Here is a 22,385-nt window from a genome sequence, read left to right as displayed (position 1 = left end):
TCTGCTTTAGGATGGACTGGTTGGATCTCCTTGCAGTCCAAGGGACTTTCAAGAGCCTTCTCCAACACCACAGTTCAAAAGCATCCATTCTTCGGTGCTCAGTTTTCTTTATAGTCCAACTCTCACATCCATACTTGACTACTGGAAAAACCATAGCCTTGACTAGACAGACTTTTGTTGGCAAAGTAATGTCTTTCCTTTTTAATATGCTATCTGCTGCTGCTGCTAAGTCACTTCAGTCATGTCCGACTCTGTGCGACCCCATAGACGGCAGCCCACCAGGCTTCCCCGTCCCTGGGATTCTCCAGGCAAGAATACTGGAGTGGGTTGCCATTTCCTTCTCCAATGCATGAAAGTGAAAAGTGAAAGTGAAGTCGCTCAGTTGTGTCGGACTCTAGCGACCCCATGGACTCCAGCCCACCAGGCTCCTCTGTCTATGGGATTTTCCAGGTAAAAGTACTGGAGTGGGGTGCCATTGCCTCCTCCAAATATGCTGTCTAGGTTGGTCATAACTTTCCTTCTAAGGAGTAAGCGTCTTTTAATTTCATGGCTGCAATCACCATCCACAGTGATTTTGAAGCCCAGAAACATAAAGTCAGCCACTGTTTCCACTGTTTCCCCATCTATTTGCCATGAAGTGATGGGACCAGATGCCATGATCTTCATTTTCTGAATGTTGAGCTTTAAGCCAACTTGTTCACTCTCCTCTTTCACTTTCATCAAGAGGCTTTTTAGTTCCTCTTCACTTTATGCCATAAGGGTGGTATCATCTGCATATCTGAGATTATTGATATTTCTCCCGGCAATCTTGATTCCAGCTTGTGCTTCTTCCAGCTCAGCATTTCTCATGATACACTCTGCATATAAGTTAAATAAGCAAGGTGACAACATACAGCTTTGACGTACTCCTTTTTCTATTTTTTGGAAAATAGGAACTAGTCTGTTGTTCCATGTCCAGTTCTAACTGTTGCTTCCTGACCTGCATACAGGTTTCTCAAGAGGCAGGTCAGGTGGTCTGGTATTTCCATCTCTTTCAGAATTTTCCACAGTTTATTGTGATCCACAGAGTCAAAGGCTTTGGCATAGTCAGTAAAGCAGAAGTAGATGTTGTTCTGGAACTCTCTTGCTTTTTTAACAATCCAGCAGATGTTGGCAATTTGATCTCTAGTTCCTCTGCCCTTTCTAAAATTAAGAATACTTATAAGCTAATTAATCTCACTTGTACACATCCATTTACATATATGTATGATATGTGTGATACATATGAAACTGTATACTAAATAAAGTATGTGAACAAGTGAGTGAAAGTCATTCAGCCCTTTGAAAGTCGCAAAAAGTCACTGACTCTTTGCAACTCCATGGACTGTAGCCTGCCAGGCTCCTCTGTCCATGGAATTCTTGAAGTAAGAATACTGGGGTGGGTAGCTGTTCCTTCTCCAGATCTTCCCAACCCAGGGATCGAACCCAGGTCTCCCACACTGCAGGCAGATTCTTTACTGTCTGAGCCAAAAATACTGGAGTGGGTAGTCAATCCCTTCTCTAGGGGATCTTCTCGACCCAGGGATCGAACCTGGGTCCCCTGTATTGCAGGTGGAGTCTTTACCAGCTGAGCTACCAGGGAAGCCCTAAATAAACTATAAATATACTCAAAATTGTGAAGGGTTTGAGCTCTACCGCATTTGCAAGTTAACAGCTTAGCCTGCCAGAGTCCCTTGGATGCTTGTAGAACATATGGGAGTGCTGGATCAGAGGTGAAGGACAGTTTATTACCTACAACAGTGTGTCTGCATATGTGCCAGCTCTCCAAGCCTCTGTTCCCTTAAGGGTAATGAAGAGAGCCAGGTGATACTTAAACACATAGTGGGTTACATTACAAGATTGGAACCCTGAACTTGGGGAAACTGAATCCTTTGAAATGGGAGATTAGCATGCCTGCCCTTTGTAGAGAGACACTGTCTCTGTCTTCTGTAGCAGTTTGCTATGCATGTGAACTTGAAAAGATGATCTTGAGCAAAGATAATGCCTTTTTTCTAAGATATGTGGGAATGTGATAGACCTATGGAGGAGTATTTCTTAAGAGACGTATACTCTAAAGGGCCTCTATGAGGGCAACACTGTTCATCTAATCAAGGAATCAACAAACCATAGCCTGCCCATCAAATGCAGCCTACCACCTGATTTTGTAAATAAAAATTTATTGGAACACAGACATACTCATTTAGATATTGTTTACATACTGCAGTGTTGTTGTTCAGTTGCTAAGTCATACCTGACTCTTTGCAGCCCCATGGACTGCAGCACTCCCTGCCATCACCAATTCCCAGAGCTTGCTCAAACTCATGACCATAGAGGCAGCAATGCCATCCAACCATCTCATCCTCTTTCATCCTCTTCTCCTTCTGCCTTCTATCTTTCCCAGCATCAGGGTCTTTTCCAGTGAGTTCACTCTTCACATCAGGTGGCCAAAGTATTGGAGTTTCCGCTTCAGCATCAGTCCTTCCAATGAATATTCAGGGTTGGTTTCCTTTAGGATTGACTGATTTGATCTCCTTGCTGTCCACAGTCTTCTCCAGCACCACAGTTTGAAAGCATCAATTCTTTGGTGCTCATCTTTCTTTATAGTATCCGTACATGACTATCAGAAAAACCATAATTTTGAATGTACAGATCTCTGTCAGCAAAGTAATGTCTCTACTTTTTAATATGCTGTCTAGGTTGGTCATAGCTTTTCTTCCAAGGAGCAAGCGTCTTTTAATTTCATGGCTGCAGTCACTGTCTGCAATAATTTTGGAACCCTAGAAAAGGAGGTCTGTCAGTGTTTCCTTTTTTTCCCCATCTATTTGCCATGAAGTGATGGGATCCTACTAGTTTTTTGAATTTTGAGTTTTAAGCCAACTTTTTCGCTCTCCTCTTTCACCTTCATCAAGAGGCTCTTTAGTTCCTCTTTGCTTTCTGCCATTAGAGTGGTATCATCTGCATATCTGAAGTTATTGATACTTCTCCCGGAAATCTTGATCCCAGCTTGTGATTCATCCAGCCCCACATTTCACATGTACTCTACATATAAGTTAAATAAGCAGGGTGACAGTATACAGCCTTGACCTACTCCTTTCCCAATTTTAAACCAGTCTGTTGTTCTATATCTGGTTCTAACTCTTGCTTCTTGACCTACACACAGGCTTCTCAACAGGCAGGTAAGGTGGTCTGTTATTCCCATTTCTTTCAGAATTTTTCACAGTTTGTTGTGATCCACCTGCTGCAGTAGGCAGTCAAGTAGTTGCCACACAGAACGTATCATGCAGAAAGCCTCCAGTGTTTGCCATCATCTGTTTAGCCTTTTATAGAACAGTTTTGTTGACCTCTTGATCTAAACATTTAACTTGATGACAAGCCTTCATAAGACATTTCAGGCTTGCTTTTGGTTCTAAACTATTTGTATTTTTTTTTTTTCAGTTATTCTGTGATCCCAACTGGCTTCTTCCCAATTATTAAAGATTACTGTCTCTGTCAGAAAAGGAAATGGCAACCCACTCCAGTATTCTTGCTGAGAAAATCCCATGGACAAAGGAGCCTGGTGGCTTGTAGTTCATGAGGTTGCAAAGAGTCAGACATGACTGAATGAGCACACTCTGCACTATAGTTTTTCTTATTACAAAGGGCTGTTAAGAACAATTATCAATAATTACTGTATTCTTAACTCTTTTAGTTTTAAAAACAGTCTTATAGCAGAGTATCACTGTACAAGTATTTGGTTTGTAAGCATTGCTTATTTGTCAGGTTACATGCTTTCAAACCTGTGACACAACCAAGTAACTAACATATGGGAATCAATGTAAATAAGTGAATGAGCTCCCTGGGTTCTAGAATCCTACACTCCCAGCTCTGTAGCTTTTGATTGAGAACCTTAGCAAGTTGTTCAACCCTTCATTTTCCTCATCTGTAAAATGGGTATACTCTTCTAACTTAATTACCATTCAGATTGAATAAAATAATGAAAATATTGGCACACAGTATGCACTTTAAAATATAAACTCTCTTCCTAAAATGTAAAGTAAAAAATCAAGTCCTATATTTATATATACTTTAGAATTTTGAAGAGCTAGAGTAGTCTTATTCCTTATTCCTCCTTATTCCACATCTTCCGAATTTGTTACCAGTAAGAGTATTGAGGCTCAGATTAGTTATGTTACTTCAACTCAAGGTGACAAAACTAGTTTGCAACTGAATTTAGGTTAGAATTAAGTCCTCCTGAGTCCAGCTAGTCTGTTTCTTGGTTCTCTGTTCTTTGCAGCCAATTAAGCTGACTGTGCTCTTTTCCCCATGGGGGCCCAGTGTGCAGTGGCTGCAGACAGGAGCCTCCTGGGTAGTGTATGCAACCTGTTACCTGTATATGTTGCCCTAAGGGACCTTGGAAACAACTCTTTCTAGTGGGCATTCATGAGTGGCCTGCTGTCCCCAGTCTATCCCTGGGTTGGGAAGATCCCCTGGAGAAGGAAATGGCAACTACTCCAGTACCCTTGCCTGGAAAATCTCATGGACAAAGGAGCCTGGTAGGCTACAGTCCATGGGGTTGCAATGACTCGGATACGACTGAGAAACTTCACTTTCAGGTCAGAGTCCCAATTACTGTTCTTTACAATAGACCATGTACATTTGACTATTCCATACAGTGAGTGAAATACCTGAACAATTAGAGCTGAGACTAGAACACTATAGTGAGTTTACGGTTCGTAGCCTCATTAAAAGAAAACCATAAAATAGTAAAGTTGCCCTTGGTCCAAGTTAGTTTTGACTCAGAAGTTCTTAATATATTTTTATTATTTGTCTTTGTGGAAAATATTATATTGAAAGATGTCATATTACACACCTGCATTTGCTTGAAACTTGGTAGCTTGATAAATTGATAAGATAACTGGGTCATATGTTAAGTTTTTTGAAAAACCAACCCAAACATAGATCCTAATAAAAGAATGTTACACATTTCCTTTTAAAGGCTGAAAAAGTATTTCTCAGGACTCTTAAATTACCATATTCTGATACCAAGGGAAAATAAAATCTGGACTTAGAGTCTTGTTTGTACTTAGAGGGTTTTCCGGACAGGAAGGCAGTCTTGATACAATGCAGTAAGCCAGAATACCAGTGGGGCATTACAGGTGAAAAATCTGCAGCTGTACCCCTTCACCACGATGTATTACAACTGTACGCTGGAATATTTCCTGTACAGAAATGGGGTTTGGTTAACTTTGTTTCCCAAGAGTAGATCACATTAAAATGTTATAAAATCATGATTTCCTGCATTTGAATACTTGTGGTTTCTCAACTGGTTCCAATATTTTAAGTTTTTTTTTTTTTTTTTTGTATGACTTCTATTAGTTGAAGATGTATAGAAGCTTTTCTTTTCCTCCTTCAAAATCAACTAAATAGCAGATACATATAAAAACTGGTATTATAAGCTAAAAAATTTTTATATTACATATGTATTTGTATTTTATGTCATTATTAAATGATAGGTTTATATGTTGAAGTAGAAGCACAAAAAACTGACATACCATTATCAGGATACATTTTATTTTTAACGCAATTTTATTTTAATTAACTATTGAAAAGTATCTCTACTCAGGTGCTTTTGTTTTGTGTAATGAATATGTTTGTCTTCTTATGAATAATTGATTGTAGAAATATTCTTCATGTTTAAAAGGACAGTTAAGTCCAGTAATAATCATAAATAGAAACCACTTCTGTTTCTATAGAGGCAAAGCTGGTTTTTTAGCTTGCTATGGTTTTAATGTTTATATTGCTATTTATTTATCCTAATTTCTGTAATATATAAAAATTATTCTAATTTATATAATAATACAGTGTATTATATATCATCTCTTTCAATCACCCATCAATCCACTATTTTTCTTTTCTTTTTCTCTTTTTTTTTTGGTTGTGGTTCAATCCACTGTTTTATGCTTTGACCTCACATTCTGTATTTTAACTATCCACTTACCTACTCTCTAGTCATCAATTTAAGTCTCTTTAATCTATCTGCCTCTGATTTTTCTAGTGCATTCCACACTGGGGAATATATTTGGTCTTTTCACCAAATATATTGACCTTATGATAAATGTAGTGTATCTTTTTACTTGCTTAATGAGATAAGATAACTTTCTGTTAAAAAAACAAGGGTTTCACAACAATTAACTGTTTCAAAAGTTATCAACTAGGAATGTTTCAGTTTGAAAAGCCCTTTTCCCACCCAGGGGTGTAGGTCAGAAAGAAAGTAATGCTCAAAATTCTCCAAGCCAGGCTTCAGCAATACATGAACCATGAACTTCCAGATGTTCAAGCTGGTTTTAGAAAAGGCAGAGGAGCCAGAGATCAAATTGCCAACAGCTGCTGAATCATGGAAAAAGCAAGAGAGTTCCAGAAAAACATCTATTTCTGCTTTATTGACTATGCCAAAGCCTTTGACTGTGTGGATCACAATAAACTGGAAAATTCTGAAAGAGATGGGAATACCAGACCACCTGACCTGCCTCTTGAGAAACCTGTATGCAGGTCAGGAAGCAACAGTTAGAACTGGACATGGAACAACAGACTGGTTCCAAATAGGAAAAGGAGTATGTCAAGCTTGTACATTGTAACACTGCTTATTTAAATTCTATGCAGAGTACATCATGAGAAATGCTGGGCTGGAAGAAGCACAAGCTGGAATCAAGATTACCAGGAAAAATATCAATAACCTCAGATGACACCACCCTTATGGCAGAAAGTGAAGAGGAACCAAAAAGCCTCTTGATGAAAGAGGAGAGTGAAAAAGTTGGTTTAAAGCCCAACATTCAGAAAACGAAGATCATGGCATCTGGTCCCATCACTTCATGGGAAATAGATGGGGAAACAGTGGAAACAGTGTCAGAATTTATTTTCTTGGGCTCCAAAATCACTGCAGATGGTGACTGCAGCCATGAAATTAAAAGATGCTTACTCCTTGGAAGGAAAGTTATGACCAACCTAGACAGCATATTCAAAAGCAGAGACATTACTTTGCCAACAAAGGTCCATCTAGTCAAGGCTATGGTTTTTCCAGTGGTCATGTATGGATGTGAGAGTTGAACTGTGAAGAAAGCTGACCGCCGAAGAATTGATGTTTTTGAACTGTGGTGTTGGAAAAGACTCTTGAGAGTCCCTTGGACTGCAAGGAGATCCAACCAGTCCATTCTAAAGCAGATCAGTCCTGGGTGTTCTTTGGAAGGAATGATGCTAAAGCTGAAACTCCAGTACTTTGGCCACCTCATGCGAAGAGTTGACTCATTGGACAAGACTCTGATGCTGGGAGGGATAGGGGGCAGGAGAAGAAGCGGACGACAGAGGATGAGATGGGTGGATGGCATCATCGACTCGATGGACATGAGTTTGGGCGAACTCCGGGAGTTGGTGATGGACAGGGAGTCCTGGCGTGTTGCGATTCATGGGGTCACAAAGAATCGGACGCAACTGAGCGACTGAACTGAAATGAACTGATACTTGAGGCAGTAGATAGCAGAAAACTTGTAAGCTGAACAAAAGGCTCAACAGGAAGAACCAGGGGATGAGATGTCCATACAGACTTCAAAAGTTCCAGCAGATTCCTGGGAAACTAGGAGGATTTGTCCAAGCTCAGGTCTATGCACTTAACCCAGGCTCTGCACATGCCAAGAATGACCTAAGAAGGCCTGTGCTCTCACCTCTGGATGACCTTAAGGCTCTGTATAAGCAGGAAAGGAAGGTCAAGGCAGAGTTGAAGGCATTCCTTAACAGGCACACACACCCACTTGGAGGAGATTAGATGTGCTTATTGTTTCCAGGCCTTTAAGGAAGTCTCTGTCTAATCATTAACTGATCATTAAGCTCACCAAGTAGAGATTTCAGTGGCCACATGACAAAAAGACTTTTTAGAATTAATTCATAAATGTTGGTAACAACAAAATGAGTACAAATAATGACAAGCCCTGGAGGAAGAGAATCTGATTTCCACAGTTGCCATTATTTATTAATAATATAATAATAGTAAAATAGTTAATAATATTCATTGATATAAAATTTTCTATCATTTAAAATGCCCAGTTTCCAACAAAGAAGTATGCACTCTGCAAAGAAACAAGAAAGTATGCCCCATATACAGAGGAAGAAAACAATCAGTAGTAACTGTCCCTCAGATGCCCAAATATCGTCCTTACTAGACAAAGACTTGAACTGTCTATTTTGAGCATGTTCAAAAAAGCCTAAAGAAAGCCTTGTATAAAGGACTAAAGAGAAATATGAGAATGATGTCTCCCAAAATAGAGAGTATCAATTTTAAAATAAAAGATAGAAATTGTAAATAAAAAAATGAAATCCCAGAATTGAAAAGTGTAAGTGAAACAAAAAGTTTGCTGGAGGGGCTCAATAACAAGATTTGAGCAGGCAGAAGAAAGAAGCAGTAAGTTTAAAGATAAGTCCACTGAGGTGATTGAGTGTAGAGAACAGAAAGAAAAAAGGATGAAAACAAATGACCAGAGCCTTAGAGACTGTGGAATACCATCAAGTTTATCAATATGTGTATGATGGGAGGCCTAGAAGGAAAAGAGAAAGGAGAATAAAGACTGTTTGAAAATCTAATGGCCAAACACTTTCCAAATTTAATTTAAAACATGAGTCTACACATCCAGGAAATTTAGTAAACTTAGACAAACTCAAAGATTTCTGTACCAAACAAACCTTGACTGCAACTGAAGAGAAGTGACTTATCACATATAAGGAATCTCACTAAGATTAACAGCTGATTTCTCATCAGCAACCGTGAGACCAGAGGAAGAGGGATAACATATTCAAAGTGCTGAAAGTAAAAGACGGCTAAAGAGAAAATGATTGCCGAATTAAGTAACTATAAACAACTTGGATAAATTGTAAGGGTCAAAATGTATTCTGCATTCAGATTTCTTTCTAAGAATCCACTGTAAAGAAACTGCAACTGGAAATTGTAAATGATTCATTATAGGGTCTGTTTTTCTTCTTTAACCTAAAGGTAATTAGTTTAAAGAGCAAAGGATTTATAGGCAAAAGGTCTGCCACTGACTAAGTGTATAACCTTGAACATATTACCTAACTTCTCTAAGCTACAGTTCACTTATCTGTAAAATGGGAATAATGTATTCCTCGCTAAGATAATATACAAAAAGAAAAACCTTTGTAAATTGTAAAAGGTTATTTTTCTACTACATCTTCCATCAGTATTTTTATTACTGGGGCTTCTGTGGTAGCTCAGACAGTAAAGAATCTGCTCACAATGTGGGAGACCTAAGTTTGATCCCTGGGTTGGGAAGATCCCCTGGAGAAGGAGATGGTAACCTACTTCAGAATTCTTACCTGGAAAATTCCATGGGTGGAGGAGCCTGGAGGGCTACAGTCCATGGGGTCACAGAATTGGACATGACTGAGTGACTAACATACTACCAAAATTGTGAGTAATGATGGGAAAAGCAAACAGTTTTAGCCCTATTATGCTTTCCTGTTAATTGGTATCCCAGGAAATCTGGATATGTGGTGGAAGGAATGATTAAGATAGTATCCTCTGTTGTAACCAAGCCTTAATAACTTACTCCTGAATGGCAGCTCCAGCTTTGTGCTCACTAACCAGCCCTACACAGTCAGCTAAGCTCTCTATCTTGTTGTAAGATAATGGAAAGGACAGTTGAATCAGATTGATAGATTACTTCACTTGCTAATACTACCATCTCTTTAATATGTACATAATTACAGGGAATGCACTTCCTCTGTATCCTTTTCTTAGGTTGACTGGTGGCACTGAGTGGGCAAAGGGACAATGAATGGCCCAGCTTTAGCAACCCCTGGACAAAGAATTCAGAACTGTTTATCTACGAGGACAGATGGGTAGTTGCTACACTGCTGATAGTCCTGGCAGTACTATTAAGTAATAAAAAACAAATTAAGTGCCAAAATATTCTTTGTACCAAAAATATTTTTAAATGGCCAACACACATGCAAATCTTCCCAAGTTAGCCATCAAATGGAAACAAATCGTGGAATCATATTTTAAATGCAAGAATACATGTGCTTTTACCAACTGGCAGATATACAACCTAAAATATATTTCTATGCAAAGACCACATATGCTTAGAGTACAGTTTATTATGTATGGCTGGCTAATTTTTTAGGTCCTGTCAAATAATGGATAGGAAAACAAAATGTAATAAAAATATATATAATCTTGACAGTCATTTGAAATGTACCATGTGTTACATATGCAATGTTTTCCAGTGAAACCAATTTACTCGTTCCCACTTCCCATGACTCAGTACTAGATATTTAGGCTCTCTAAACTATTTTTTGGCAACCAAACGTTCTTGGAATAGTCATCTTTCCTTCAAGTTATTCAGTGCAAGCATTAATAATAAATCCTCAGTTTTGATATGTAACTAAAGATCATTCACATCATCTCTTTCAAAGCTAAAAGTACAAAATAAAGCTGTTTTAAATAGATCACACAAAATAGACCACAGATTTATTCCTGAGAATAGTTGTTGTTTAGTCACTAAGTTGTGTCCAACTCTTTTGCAACCCTATGGACTGTATACCCTTCCAGACTCTTCTGTCCATGGGAATTTCCAGGCAAGAATATAAGAGTGGGTTGCCATTTCCTTCTCCAGGAGATCTTCTCAACCCAGGCATCGAACCCGCATCCCCTGCATTGGCAGGCAGATTCTTTACCCCTGAGCCACCAGGGAATAATTGCTGCCATATGAAGCACAGTGTGACCACATTAGATTTTTAGTTTAATTATGTTACTTCTAACCTGGAGATTAGCAGTGTCTACTTCCAGCTGAAAGGTAAAGGAAGATTAGTAAGCAAATGAAAAGTTTGGTAAAATTGGATGTGATCACAAAATAATTTGAAAGGAGAGCTCAATATATAAAATAAGACCTTTTTAGAGTAGAAAACTGTAAACAAAAAAAAAATTGTTGTTTTTTCAGCACCTATCTTCATTTGTAAATTTTAAAATTATTTATTGAACATATACCATGTGCAGACTCTGTGCCGTGAGTTTATTGGAGAAATAGCTAGAGTTCATTAAGAACACACAGAATGCAACCAGGCCTCAGGAAGGAGCAATAGGCTACTCCTGAAGTCATAACCATTGTCCCTACCTCCTAAATGAGATCTCACTTCCAACACATGCCTCACTTCTCTCTTTCCTACTCACTCCCTGAACTGAGATTTCTCCCCCACTTGTCTGGATTCTTGTCTTGTCAAGAATCCCTTAAAAGAAATGGAGTAGCCATCATAGTCAACAAAAGAGTCCGAAATGCAGTACTTGGATGCAGTCTCAAAAATGACAGAGTGATCTCTGTTCTTTTCCAAGGCAAACCATTCAGTATCACGGTAATCCAAGTCTGTGCTGAAGAAGCTGAAGTTGAACAGTTCTATGAAGACCTACAAGACCTTCTAGAATTAACACCCAAAAAAGATGTCCTTTTTGTTACAGGGGACTGGAATGCAAAAGTAGGAAGTCAGGAAACACCTGGAGTAACAGACAAATTTGGCCGTGGAGTACAGAATGAAGCAGGGCAAAATAGAGTTCTGCCAAGAGAACGCACTGCTCATAGCAAATCCCTCTTCCAAAAACATAAGGACATCACCAGATGGCCAACACTGAAATCAGATTGATTATATTATTTGCAGCCAAAGATAGAGAAACTCTATACAGTCAGCAAAAACAAGACTGGGAGCTGACTCTGAAACAGATCATGAACTCATTATTGCCAAATTCAAACTTAAAGAAAGTAGGGAAAACCACTAGATCATTCAGGTATGACCTAAATCAAATCCCTAACAATTATACAGTGGAAATGAGAAATAGATTTAAGGGACTAGATCTGATGGAGTGCCTGATGAATTATGAGCAGAGGTTCATGACATTGTACAGGAGAGAGGGAGCAAGACCATCCCCAAGATAAAGAAATAGAAAAAAGCAAAATGGCTGTCTGAGGAGGCCTTACAAATAGCTGTGAAAAGAAGAGAAGCAAAAAGCAAAGGAGAAAAGGAAAGATATACCCATTTGAATGCAGAGTTCCAAAGAATAGCAAGGAAAGTTAAGAAAGCCTTCCTCAGTGATCAGTGCAGAGAAATAGAGGAAAACAATAGAATGAGAAAGACTAGAGATCTCTTCAAGAAAATTAGAGATACCAGGGGAATATTTCATGCAAAGATGGGCTCAATAAAGGACAGAAATGGTACGGACCTAATAGAAGCAGAAGATACTAAGAAGAGGTGGCAAGAATACACAGAAGAACTGTACAAAAAAGATCTTCATGACCCAGATAATCACAATGGTGTGATCAGTCACCTAGAGCCAGACATCCTGGAATGTGAAGTCAAGTGGGCCTTAGGAAGGATCACTACAAACAAAGCTAGTAGAGGTGATGGAATTCCAGTTGAGCTATTTCAAATCCTGAAAGATGATGCTGTGAAAGTGCTGCACTCAATATGTCAGCAAATTTGGAAACCTCAGCAGTGGCCACAGAACTGGAAAAGGTCAGTTTTCATTCCAATCCCTAAGAAAGGCAATGCCAAAGAACGCTCAAACTACTGCATAATTGCACTCATTTCACATGCTAGTAAAGTAATGCTCAAAAATTCTCCAAGCCAGGCTTCAACAATACATGAACCATGAACTTCCAGATGTTCAAGCTGGTTTTAGAAAAGGCAGAGGAGCCAGAGATCAAATTGCCAACATCTGCTGGATCATGGAAAAAGCAAGAGAGTTCCAGAAAAAACATCTATTTCTGCTTTATTGACTATGCCAAAGCCTTTGACTGTGTGGATCACAGTAAACTGTGGAAAATTCTGAAAGAGATGGGAATACCAGACCACCTGACCTGCCTCTTGAGAAATCTGTATGCAGATCAGGAAGCAACAGTTAGAACTGGACATGGAACAACAGACTGGTTCCAAATAGGAAAAGGAGTCTGTCAAGGCTGTATATTGTCACCCTGCTTATTTAACTTCTATGCAGAGTACATCATGAGAAACGCTGGGCTGGAAGAATCACAAGCTGGAATCAAGATTGCTGAGAGAAATATCAATAACCTCAGATATGCAGATGACACCACCCTTATGGCAGAAAGTGAAGAGGAACTAAAGAGAATCTTGATGAAAGTGAAAGAGGAGAGTGAAAAAGTTGTCTAAAAGCTCAACATTCAGAAAATGAAGATCATGGCATCTGGTCCCATCACTTCATGGCAAATAAATGGAGAAACAGTGGAAACAGTGGCAGACTAATTTGGGGGCCTCCAAAATCACTGCTTTTGAACTGTGGTGTTGGAGAAGACTCTTGAGAGTCCCTTGGACTGCAAGGAGATCCAACCAGTCCATTCTGAAGGAGATCAGTCCTGGGTGTTCATTGGAAGGACTGATGCTAAAGCTGAAACTCCACTACTTTGGCCACCTCATGCGAAGAGTTGACTCATTGGACAAGACTCTGATGCTGGGAGGGATTGGGGGCAGGAAGAGAAGGGGATGACAGAGGAGGAGATGGCTGGATGGCATCACCGACTTGATGGACATGAGTTTGAGTTAACTCTGGGAGTTGGTGATGGACAGGGAGGCCTGGCGTGCTGCGATTCATGGGGTCACAAAGAATCGGACACGACTGAGCAACTGAACTGCACTGAAAATCACTGTGAATGGTGACTGCAGCCATGAAATAAAAAGACACTTACTCCTTGGAAGGAAAGTTATGACCAACCTCGATAGCATATTAAAAAGCAGAGACATTACTTTGCCAACCACAGTCCGTCTAGTCAAGCTATAGTTTTTCCAGTGGTCATGTATGGATGTGAGAGTTGGACTATAAAGAAAGCTGAGTGCCGAAGAATTGATGTTTTTGAACTGTGGTGTTGGAGAAGACTCTTGAGAGTCCTTTGGACTGCAAGGAGATCCAACCAGTCCATCCTAAAGGAGATCAGTCCTGAGTATTCATTGGAAGGACTGATGTTAAAGCTGAAACTCCAATACTTTGGCCACCTGATGCAAAGAGCTAACTCATTTGAAAAAACCCTGATGCTATGAAAGATTGAAGGCAAGACGATAAGAGGAGCACAGAGGATGAGATCGTTGGATGGCATCACCGCCTCAGTGAACATGAGTTTGGGTAAACTCCAGGAGTTGGTGATAGACAGGGAGGCCTGACGTGCTGCAATCCATGGGGTCGCAAAGAGTCAGACATGACTGAGCTGCTGAACTGAACTGACTGTCTGGAGACTGATTTGTATCCCTTTTTTCCTGCTCTTCCCAAACCACCTCCTTCCTCTGCTTCCCAGACTTTTCCATTGAGCCCTTTGCAACACTTGCTCAATGACTAGTGAACTTTCATAAACCTCGGCCTCATCTTCAAGAATTTCCTCTCCTCCTCCTTTAATGAAATTCTGCTGTCCTCTGGGACTCTGTACACCACTGTAACCCCCTGATGTGTAAGCGGTTTATTCTCCCACATCACTTTTGCCTCGGGCTCAGGAGATAAAGTGATCTGCTGTTCACCTGTGCCACATGCCTGCACTCTTCTCCCCTCCTGTAAAAACCTCCTTCTTCTTGGATACTTGTGGCACCAAATTGTATCCTCCTCACCACTCTCTGTTGTAGCCACCTGCTAACTATTTGGTCATTCTCCCTCATCCTCAGAAGTCTTCAGCCCGTGGTGTCTGGCCTTTTTCTTCACAGCTGTCAGCATCCATGTAAAAGACCCAGCCAGACCCCAGCTTGAGCTCCTCACTCTAGTGCTCTCCTCTTCTGCTCCATCTAAGTACTCACTCCCACACACCAGCCCTGGAACTTGTCAACATCCCAAACTGCCCCTCCTCCTAAATCATTCATTCCAGCATCCTAATCTTACTAGCAATCTTTCCGTCTCTCCAGTCTGCTCGCTTGGCAAACCCCACTACCATCATTCATTAAACTTTAATGTATAGAAACTTAACAGTCTCTGCTTTCTCGCTATCCATCAGCTTGCTCTGTTCTCACATCTCTTTCTAAACAGTTTATATTCTTAATTCATCATTTAAAACACCTTCTTGAGAACAAGTACTATAAGCTTCTTTGCTGTCTTTCCATTGCATTCTCTTGATGAAAGGTTAAGGCTGGTTGAATCTACAGCTATGTATCAACATAGTTAACTCCCTCTCCTTCATTCTAGAAGAGCCAACTCCGTACTCAGGATTTCCACTTAGATGGCTCATTGGTGCCTCCAACTCAGCTTGTCCAAAAATGAACTTAGGTTCTCCCCTCCTCCACCCAATACGTACCACAAACCTACTCCCCAACAGGATACATCAGTCTTACTTATACCAGTAAATGACATCAGCACCCATACAGTTGCTTGGTCCAGAAACCTGGTAGTCATCCTTAACTCTTCCCTCTCCAGTATCTAATCAGTCAGCAAGTTTTTATGTCTCAAGAATCTCCCACATTCACCAACCATACCATAAGCCTTCTAGTTTGTAGCATAGACCACTGTCCTAACCTCTTATTATCTGTTCATGTTCTTGCTTACCTCATTCTCTTCTAACACATTCTCTACACAGTATCCAGAAGCTTTTAAAAATATAAATTTGACTTTAAGCATTGTTCCTTCAAAGTTACCTCATAGGCATTAAGATAAAGTCCAGAATCCTTATCATGGACTAAAATAATTTTGTTTTTATTACTTACTTTTCACCAATGCGGGAACTAAGACTTGGAGTCATTAAATAAGGTGCTCAAGGTCTCAGAGTGGTGATTAAGGGTTGTGGCCAGAATTTTATCCAATGAAATACCAAGATTTTTTTTCTTTTTATGATGAAGAAATTTAAAAAATGACGATTATATTTATATGGTTTATAAATTTGTGGCTCAATATGTATTTTAGTAGACAGTTGACTAAAATTACCTTTAAAATGTTTAATTGTACTGAGTATTGTTGTCAGCTTTTCTTTTGAGGTTTTCAAGACAAAAATGTTCTTAAAATGGTGGAAAGGATTCATATATGACTTTTGTAAATGTACTTATAGACACACAATTTTAAATATTTTCAACAGAGTTTCATTTGGAAGTTTCATTTATTAATACCCCTTTATTAACCAAGGAAAATCCTGACGAACACACAACACATATTTTAGGATGTGTGTCTATAGAAGTTCTCTACTGTTTTCTAATTTTGAGAGTAGCCTGGAATGTTGCGATTGAAGTATATAACCACAGAGCCAGCCTCACACAAAATTGTGAACAAAATAAAATTTTTCTTTGGCTTTCTTCCAAATCTCTCTTTGTGAACTTTCGCAGTTTCTCTTTCCCCAAGCCCCAGTGTGGTGCAGCTCCCTTTCGTTCCCCTTGAACTACCTGATGGCTTCCCAGGATGGGTGCCGGCTGGGTTTGCCTTTTATTATGGATCTATTCCAACTCCCTCCTGTACATCAAAACTTAGTAGTGCTTTTCTCTTGATGTCTCACTCTGCTTTCCAGTGCGACAGCCAATTCTCATAAGCTATTATGCGTTAATTTTAATGGGGAACTTCTGGAGACAGTACCAGAAACAAGTCTTTTCTCCATCCCATTTGTATATAACCTTACTATCAAGAAGATGATTTTTGAACTTTACGTTCTGTTAATTTACTACTAATAAAAAAACAATAAGTATGTTAAATGTTTTTTCTAAACTCATTTGCCCTCTCCCAGGAGATTCTTATGTGTCTCACCTCACTTCCCACATCTTATCCATAACTGATAAAGGACTGACTTACTGGCAGTCTAGAAAGGGGTTCAGCAAGGAGATATTCCTTTATCTCTCAAATAATAGCCATCATTCAGGAACACATCTTAATAGATATGCAGCAGAAAACCATATTGAACTATGATTACAAGCTTCCTGAACATCCAGATTCAAGGTTTATTCTTTCCACAAGTCCAACCCATTGTTGAGAAATCTAACAAGCAGGACTCTTATTCACAACCTACCTGATTCTTTTAACAATGCCCAAGCTTCTAAGTTTTGATGTATAGGAGAGAGTTGGAATAGATCCATAAAAAAGAAGTGTTCTTTGCGCATGAGAAGGATAAATACTTAGTAACTAACATTTCTTAAGCTTTTATTGTGTGCTATTAAATAGAATGTTTGTCTCTTTTAATCCTCACAACAATTCATGAGCCAGTTCTGTTATTATCCTCTTTTTAGGGATATGAGTACTGATGTTAGGAAAATTAATTAGCCCAATAACCCATAGCTAATGGAGCTAGGAATTGAATCCCATTAGATGTAACTCCAAAGTTTGTGCTTTAATCTTCTATACTTCTCTGTGGGGAATTTTTAGTGTGCCAGAGATGGACTGAATCACTCAGAATGTGTTTATTCGTTCGTTCATTCATGAATTATTCATTCATTTATTCAGCAGCATTTTTTGAACATTCACTGTATACAGTTTTCCAGGTGCTGTGAAAATCTAAAGCTTAGCCAAATGGAAATCATTCCCTCAAAGAATGTGTCTATCAGGGAAAATGTCATGTATAGAAATAACTGTAACATGAGGTGTATAGTGATAAGAGCTATGAAACAGATTCCCATTTTAAAAAACTATTGGAATTCAGAAAAGGGAAAGCATTTCTCCATCTGGGAGGTGAAAAGGCTCAAAGAAAGGTGGTATTTCATTTGGACCCTGATAAATGGGAAAGATTTAAACATTAGACAATGAGAAACCAAAGATGCTATAGATATTTCAGACTGAGAGACAATATAGGAACAAAGACCCAGCGAGAAGAAAGTTAGAAAAATATGTGTGTCTTGGAAAGCAAGAAGGAGAATTTCAAGAAATGGTGACTGAAAGTAGAATTTATTGATATGTCACTTGTCCTTATCACCAACCAAAATATGCTGCATTTCATCACTCTGTTAGCCTCTTAGACATATCCATTTTGTGCCCCTTTCTTCCATTTAGCTCCTCTCCATACATGGATGCTCAAGTCACTGTTTAAGGAAAAGAAACTATTATAGATGACAGTAGAATTTATTCCCAAAGATTAAGAATTGCTTTATTTAAGAAAGAAAGATTAAGGAGAAGTCTATTCATTCAGAAAGCATCTACTAAATATACTGTTATGTCCCCCAAACTCTTAGATGCTAATAGGTTTTAAAAGAATATGCAATTTTTGCTTCAAGGATCACAGGGTCAGCTAAAGGAGACACACACAAATAAGGAATTGCAAAGTATAATGACCTCTGTGGTAGAAGAGTGTGGTAGATATGGAAGTGACACAAGAAAGGTAGAGATCAGCTCTGAGAATGGTCATAATTAGGAAATTCCTTGTTCGTTTTAATGGTTGTACAGATTCCATTCTATAGACCTACATGTTATATTTAATCTCATATTGGCAGATATTTTAATGTTTCCACTTTCTTATTCATATAGTACTGAAGTAAATCCACACACATACACACATCCTTGCATTGGAATATCTGTAAAACAAATCCTTAGATGTGTCCTTCCAAGCGTTTAATATATATTGCCAAATTATTCTCCAAAGATACTGGGTAGAAATGCTTTTTTTTTCCTACACCTATACAGAAATTAGAACTGTCGTTTCAAACTGCCACGTTAATAAATAAAAATATTACATTATTGCTTTAATTTGAATTTCTATAAGTATTAATGAAGTTGAGTATCTTTTCATGTTTACTGACTGGTTATATCTTTTCTTCTGTGGATTAATTACTGTCCACATCTGGGATTTTACCTTATCCAGACTAATAGCCTGTTAATGTTTTATGAATGCTTACAGAAGATATTAGACTTTGGTCAGAAACAAAGAATATCATTGCTTATGGCACAGCAGACAGCATGAACATCATCTTTGTATTGGTTCCTCTTGCCCCCATGTCCCACAGGGGCCATGCAGAAAGGCCCCCAGGGTTTTCTCAGCATGCAGTAGATAAATGGCACAGCATGGAACCTGGACCTTGTCAAATCCACCCATTTTAGAGCAAGTCTGCTCTTTGTCCTGGAAAGAAACTTTACCTCATCGCTCAAGGATGCTTTCTACAAACACAACCTGAGAAACGGCCCCAGTTAATAGCTTTCAGGGCCTCGCATCCTTTGCGGTAACCTGGCAAGAATATGCAGGGACATTCAGGGCCTCTTCCAACAACTGCCTTTGCTTACTTTTCTATATGCTTACTTATCACTTTCTCATTGGTTTATAAGAGTTCTCTGCTATCACAACAGGGACCCTAGATCTGTCATTAAATATTACCTGTTTTTATCCTAGTTTGCTTTTTACTAATTTTGATGTTACCGGTTGTGAGGTTTGTTTGTCTTACCATCCTTGGGTTTCATGCCACACACAGAAAAGTTTACCCTATTATGATATAAATATTAACTGATTTTTTTCCCTTATGCTCTCAGTTTTTAGCCTTTAAAGTCTTAACATTTTGATCCTTTTGGAACTTACTTTGATATAGGAATCATGTAGGGACTCACTTTGTTTTACCAGGCTAACCAGTCCTTGCAACCTCATTTTCGGTCTCTCCCCTACTTGTTTGAAATAGTACCTTCATTATATACTAAAATTTATCTGTACTTATATTTTATTATTCTTGTTTCTATTCTTCTATTTGTATGTTGCTACTCCAACCTTATCTTTAGCTTTAGTAAGTATAGCTTTGTAACACATTTAACATCTGGTAGAATTAATTCCCCATTCTTTCTCCTTTATTTAAAAACTTTCTTGACTGTTTTCACATATTATTATTGAATGGGCCTTTTAAAATAAAGTAGGTAAACAGGATGAATATAACTGAAAAGAAATCCTAAATTACTGTCCTTTTTACTTATTTCCCCTTTTAAATTGTAACTTTTATGAAGATTTGATTTGCATGTCAACAAATACAAAAGCATAGTTTCTCTTTGCAACTTCTAAAATCTTCTTTCTTTTAATATAGATTCCTTGTAGTTTGGAATACTGGGATGAACTCCAGAAGGTTTTTGTTACATTTCGAGAATTTAGTCTGTCTGAAAGCAAAGTTTGTGAACTGCAATTGCCAGATATCAATCTTGTGAATGACCAGAAGAAACTGGTATCCTCGGATCTTTGGAGAATTGTCTTGAACAGCAGCCAAAATGGAGCTGATGACCAAAGGTAACTCTGAAAAAAGTGAAAAATGAAATAGTGGTGTTGTACTAGGAAATCATAGTCAAATCATCTTGTCTGGTGGCCCCTCATTTAGCTGTATCTCAGCTCTCTAGCAACTGCATCTGTAGGAACTATGCATGAGAACCAGGAAGCGAAGTAGAAGCTGATGTTTCAAAGTCTGTGTATTAAAATTCCTGTTTTACTGTGAGCTCTCTCAGAGTGCTTATTCCTTAGATATAAAAGGAAAAGAGAGCAAAAGGCAAACTACAAAGATCCAGTTATCCTGAACTAAAAACTGTAGACGAAAAGAGCCATACACACTTCAGTAGAGTCTTAATGACAGTCATCAGTATATGTAAATGGTTAACCATGGGGCATTAAAAGAGAGTTTAAGTAAATAATTGTCTCCTTCTGAAAAGATAAATTTTGGAAATATTTCCTTCTTACATGGTTTTAAAAGAAAAAAAACCTTTAAAAGACAGACCTCCAGACATTAGGAAAACTTGGCTAACCAAAATAATTTATACTCAAAGGATTTCAGATAGCCAGAGCTTTATGCAGCTCTTGAATCTATCTGTCTGTAATGTATCTTGAAAGCTATAGACTTCAGGTATTCTGAATCATGTCCCTAGAACTTCCTATTCCACACCTCCTGCAGGATATCTGGTTAGTGACAAAACAGAGACAAATTGTTCCCACTTTCAGTGTTTGCTTGCTTAATACATCCACTAAATTAGAGAAAAAATGGCTTCAGCAATGTGTTCTTCAGCGCTCCTTCTAGATTACATATCTGTTATATCTTTCTGTTATGCTCTCATAATGACAAGAAAAAGACACTGAATCACCATAAGTGGAACAGTTTCTTGGGTCATGTGGTATGTGTGCTGTGGACCCATATTGATGTTGCTGCCCATCGCTTTCAATGTCCTACCTTTGAATTCTCCTGACAGATTCGCTTTAGCATCATCTTATTCCTTATATATAATCCCTCCCTCCCTTTCTTTCCCAAGCACCATTTTGACACTAACAGAGAGAAAAAAAATCCACTATTCCAACACCTTGCAGCTGAACTGTTTTCTCTTTTTTTTTTACCTTTATTTTTGCCATCATTGTATGCCTTTACAGGGTCATAATCATAGCATACCATTTTGTATTCTGATTCCTATTTTATATTATAGATAGTTGTAAATACTTTCTCTTTTGTAATTAGTAATAATATGTGTTCCTTGAAGAACATTTGGGAAATAAAGAAAATAATACCATTACCCATCATATTCACACAATACAAACCTCTGTTCGCATTTTAGTCTGTAGCCTCACAGTCTTTTTTTCATTAATTACTTTGTTTGCTTAATAATAATATGTCTTATACTTTACATACTCTATTTCTAGGTCATTTGGGCTCTTTAAAAATAATTACCTTCCTAGTATATTACCTACTAAAGTACGACTGGTGAAAATATGCTAGAGGAGTGGGGTGTTGATTTTACATATATGAAATGCAGCTGTGAAAAGAACACCCATCCTGTGAGGAGTTAGCAGGTGGATAGAAAGATTGCCTCTTCTAAGCATAAATTACCTAGTTAGAAACCAGGAAATCTCAGAAAACAGAGCTATCGGTAATGAAATTGATTTAAAAACAAACCACTGTTTTATTATTAGTATCAAGTTACACATCATTTCTTGATTCTAATAATGAAAGAATACATTTTCATCAATTGAACAGGTTAAGTCCTTTGAATCTGAAACATTCATAAAAATCTAGCAGTGCAGAAATGTGGAATCTTTAGGGAATGGAAATTTATGCAGTCAAATTTAGACAATTTTTCACCAGGCTTTTGACATTGTAATCACAGGTCTTTTGTCCTCACCTGGGATTTTTCATCTTGCCTAATATTTCATAATTGATCTTGCTTTAAATTGCTTGACATAAATTTTTCAGGTAGAAATTTATATTAGTGAAATTAAATTTAAAGAGCTGGTTTAAAAGTCAACATAATAAAACACCAGCATTAAGACATTTTTCAAAAAGGACAGTAAATAAATTTCATCCAGTTTCTTGAAGGAAAACATCAGTGCTTTGGTAATATTCAACATTTTATGTAGAGATAAAACTGCTATAATTAGATCCAATATATTCTGTCATGAGAGATCTAAAACTGAGCGAAAACCTGACACTTTCATGATTAGAATTTGTCTTATCTTAAGTAA

At 38.2% G+C, this 22,385-nt stretch overlaps 1 protein-coding gene and 1 non-coding gene across 16 annotated transcripts in view; both read left to right on the top strand.

The window, feature by feature from the left end:
- VPS13B (vacuolar protein sorting 13 homolog B) overlaps positions 1-22,385 on the top strand; it is an 807,303-nt gene that overhangs the window by 675,294 nt on the left and 109,624 nt on the right. For 14 of the 15 annotated variants that reach the window (XM_070803099.1, XM_070803104.1, XM_070803105.1 and 11 more), the window contains one exon: positions 19,984-20,180. In XM_070803099.1, coding sequence (XP_070659200.1) covers positions 19,984-20,180 — 197 coding nt within the window. Of the gene's footprint in view, positions 1-3,453; positions 5,477-19,983; positions 20,181-22,385 lie in introns of those variants that run through there. The other variant, XM_070803108.1, reaches the window with a different exon arrangement.
- LOC139187058 (small nucleolar RNA SNORA70) lies at positions 4,286-4,420 on the top strand. The gene has a single exon (XR_011570757.1). It is a non-coding gene; the product is annotated as a small nucleolar RNA SNORA70 (small nucleolar RNA).

Source organism: Bos indicus, chromosome 14, assembly GCF_029378745.1.
Source record: "Bos indicus isolate NIAB-ARS_2022 breed Sahiwal x Tharparkar chromosome 14, NIAB-ARS_B.indTharparkar_mat_pri_1.0, whole genome shotgun sequence".
In the NCBI taxonomy this organism is placed as follows: domain Eukaryota; kingdom Metazoa; phylum Chordata; class Mammalia; order Artiodactyla; family Bovidae; genus Bos; species Bos indicus.
Note: the sequence above shows the minus strand (reverse complement) of the source record. Positions and strands in the feature narration are given on the sequence as shown.